The sequence below is a fragment of the Mya arenaria genome, chromosome 2 (assembly GCF_026914265.1).
Source record: "Mya arenaria isolate MELC-2E11 chromosome 2, ASM2691426v1".
Classification (NCBI taxonomy): Eukaryota; Metazoa; Mollusca; class Bivalvia; order Myida; family Myidae; genus Mya; species Mya arenaria.
Window position 1 is genome coordinate 9,882,271 of NC_069123.1, and position 3,814 is coordinate 9,886,084.

The window sequence follows — 3,814 nt, forward strand, 5'->3', positions numbered from 1 at the left end:
GTGTTATGCCCATTTCTTTCAGATCAAACTCGGTATCCTTCATAAGAGCCATTGTTTTCGATATTTGTTCATCATTTTGGGAATATTAAAACATTATTATTTGTGATAAATCTGATTTGGGAGTAAGAGTGCATCTTTAATAAAAATAACATTCGCAATATTCTTTAATAGCATTTTTATGGAAATAAAGTAAACATGTACCACTCCAACCAGTATATTTTTGGTTAACATTGAAATCCTCCTCCATATGTTACCTTTTCAAGTGATTGAGATGCGGAAGAGATTCATCTTTATTCTTTGTTTTTAAACAATTGTACTAACAAGTAATAGTAACATGGTTTAAGCATTGAAGTATTGGCGTTCAAAAGTATGAAAAGGCAATGATAATGAATTGAAATGGATTGGAAGTAATGTTAAATGTTTTAAACGACGGAATGGTGTGTACAAGTTGTAATTTTGTAGTGTGAAATAGAGGGAAAAGCTAGATTATATAACTGAAAATATTAAAACAAACAATCATATAAGTTTAAGAAATCGAAAACATTGGAAAATTTGTACAGGTGGTGAAATAACAAGTGGAAACCTAAAGTGTGCATTTCTTGATTTGTTCAATTGTTTTGTAGCTGTTTGTTTTAACTGTTTCGTTTCTTTTTGTTAAACACAATATCTAAAATTCTTGCAAATTATTTTATTTTCGTCATCATGAACGAAACTATTTACGCAAAGATGCCAAAAAACTTTTCCTGGGTTGTTGACAACAGACTAGCTGGTCTTGGTTGGCCGGGAACCATAGAGGAGATCCAGTTTTTAAAGAAGGTCGGAGTTAAGAGACTAATTTCGTTGACAGAATCGAGACTAGAAATCCTGCAGAAGTTTCCAGGTGTGAGGTTTTACATAATAGCTGGATAAGTACTATAAAATTGTCAGTGAAGTTTGTTCTTGTAGCTAACACTCAATCAGATGATGAATCGATGAAGTAACTTCTTCACTAAAATAAACGTTGCAATTCTGATATAATAATACTTATTTGTCAGTGAATTCAGTGTGTGTATACTACGTGACGAAATGCGTGATAAATGCTACGTCGGAAGGCAGTATTTTCCTTCAAATGAAGGCTTTTAACAAAGATAACTTATTATTTCTTCACCATTTTAAATGAAACATAGCGCAGTGTACGCCGCTTACAGTGCCCTGCCTTCGGTCTTTTCCCAGAGTTTGATTGAGAGTTTAGTTTCTTAAAACACTTCGACAAACCTTTTCACAAAACGGCCGTCTGACGGAGAACTGTCTAAACATTATTTTGGAAACTGGTTTGTCGAAGTGTTTGATGAAACTAATCATTTTATCAAACTCCGATAATAAAACGAAGGCGGGGCTCTTTAAGCGGCATAGACAGCCCTTTGTTTTATTTAAAATGGTGTAGCAAAAGAAAAAGATTTCTTTGTTTAAAGTCTTCATTTTAAGCAAAATGTTGGCTTCCGACGTTGAATATATGACGTAATTCATCACGTGGTTTACACACACTGGTATTTAAATGTGATAAGTTTATGATTCTCATCAATCTTTTTATACAGAATTGCTATGGTCTCTGAACGGTCAAATGAAAAACAAACATTTTCAGTATCTATAAATTTTCAGGAGAATTCGTGGTTCTATTCTGCAAAGTTCAAGACTTCACGCCCCCAACCCTGCATCAAATCAAAGAATGTATCGCGTTCATCGAGAAGCATAATGATTTGTATGAGGTCAGTGCCTTCAAAACGTTTTCAATTTTAGGACATTGTAAGCCGGGCGGTTCAAATTTCTAATCATTCAATATCGAAACTCAAGATTTGTCAGGATTTCTATTAATTTATTCACGTTCTCTAGTCAATTACTTATTACATGAGACAGCAATGGAACCAGTAGTCAGTTTTGTATTTTAATTGTTTAAGTATGCTAGTAGTATTTTGTAGGTATATATGTAGTTAATTAAGGTATTAAATGTAGTTAGAATTTTATATAATGTAGAAATTACCAGCAAAGCTCTTTTTCATGGCTGGTTTAATTAAGTGTAGGTTACTCTGATGACTGACTACAGACGAGTGACTACTGGCAACTGACTCCATCGCAAAAATTCATCGCCTTATATAGTGGTTGCTGATGCTGGCGTTGCTGGCAACCAATCAGAATTGGGTATTTTCACCAGCAACGCTGGCTGAGTAATGCGGCTCATATTTTGTATGAAACATAAATAATATAATATTCACTTAAAATGTGAATATAAGGTCTTGAAGTAGAGAAATTAACATATACTCTTTAACAATACAATGCAGCATTAACTTCTTTGAAGTAAAACAGTGACGCTTATAAGATACGTGAGCCCAGCATTACACCAGCATTCCGCAAGAACAATAGTGAAATAGTGATCCCCAGCATTAGAGATCTGGGATGATACCTTAAATAACAAACAATATTTTAATATGAATTTAAAACAATACAATAAATCATACATAAATACAATATAACATCACATTTAAATGTTAGAAATGACTCGATTTACTGATTTGAAGAATTTACTTCGCTGTAACCTACAAAATGCAAATGGCGGACAAGTTTGACAAGTGCACAGTATTGACTCAATGCTGGCACTCAAAACTACGAGTTAATCTGGTAGAGTTATGGAGAAAGCATTTGCTAGACATTTCATACAATTACTAAGGATTATAATAATGTGATGCAGCAGTGGAAATTCCATCTACTTACTTCAAACAGGTATATTGATTTACGAGTTACATAAATTTCGTACATGCATTTCGGACAAATGACAAACCATACTATTACAATATAATCGATAGTGGGCAATAACGTTATTTTTTCAACAAATGGTCCATTATTCAGTACCCTTAGATATATCAAATAAGTGTGGTATGACTTGTTTCTAATTGTGATTGAAAAGTGATGTATAAACACACGAAAATACGCCGTTAAAATACGTCTTCCATTAACACTTCTCACTTATCCATATTAATATCGTCGGATACCCCCGATATACACTACGATATGCTTTGAAGTGTAACGGAAGAAAGTACCGTGGTTGCCAACGATGATAATAATACGACATCCACTACCTTTATTATAAATATATTTAAAACAAAAATAACAGGTCGAAAACGTTTCTTCAATTTTCTTGACAAGTTATTTGTAAGCGGTATCACCAGCCCCTTATAACACATATATACGGGGAAGTAAAAACGACTTCAATAAACGCTCAAGAAGGGGGAGTCAAATTTATGTACATTTATATTCACAGACACAGTGTTCTTCAACATAAAATTGTTATTCTGTTTTCAGCCTGTTGGAGTCCACTGCGCCCATGGGTGTGGTAGAACGGGAACCGTGCTGGCCTGCTACATGGTGAAGCATTTCAAACTGACCGCCACAGCGTCCCTGGAAACACTACGAGGAATGAGACCCGGTTCCGTGGAAACAGAAGAACAAGAAAACATGGTGAAAATGTACGAGGAATACCTCCGTTCTACCTCAGATACATCAAATAACAACTAATAAAGAACTCAAATATAAACATGAAGGTAGCACACCCGCAATGAAAACCTCCACTTTAAACTCTTCAATTTTAATGTTAAAGACTATGTTAAAAATCTATTTTTTTGTTTTTGAATTCAGGAAATGATACACATTTAGAAGTAATCAAATTGATCATAGTTTGAAATGATGCCCATTAGGGTCGCACTACCTTAAAATCACGCTCCTGTCATAAAGATGGCTCGTGAATTTATAACTGCAAGTAGCAGTGTGTGTATACCACTTGACA

General features: G+C 34.2%; 1 protein-coding gene across 1 annotated transcript; it reads left to right on the plus strand.

Annotated features, from left to right (window-relative positions):
• The first annotated feature begins 726 nt into the window (after positions 1-726).
• On the plus strand, positions 727-3,546 carry LOC128205970 (dual specificity protein phosphatase 23-like). The gene is made up of 3 exons (XM_052908068.1): positions 727-880; positions 1,639-1,745; positions 3,334-3,546. Exons 1-3 carry the CDS (start codon positions 727-729, stop codon positions 3,544-3,546), a joined length of 474 nt encoding a protein of 157 aa, XP_052764028.1.
• The last annotated feature ends 268 nt before the right edge of the window (positions 3,547-3,814 follow it).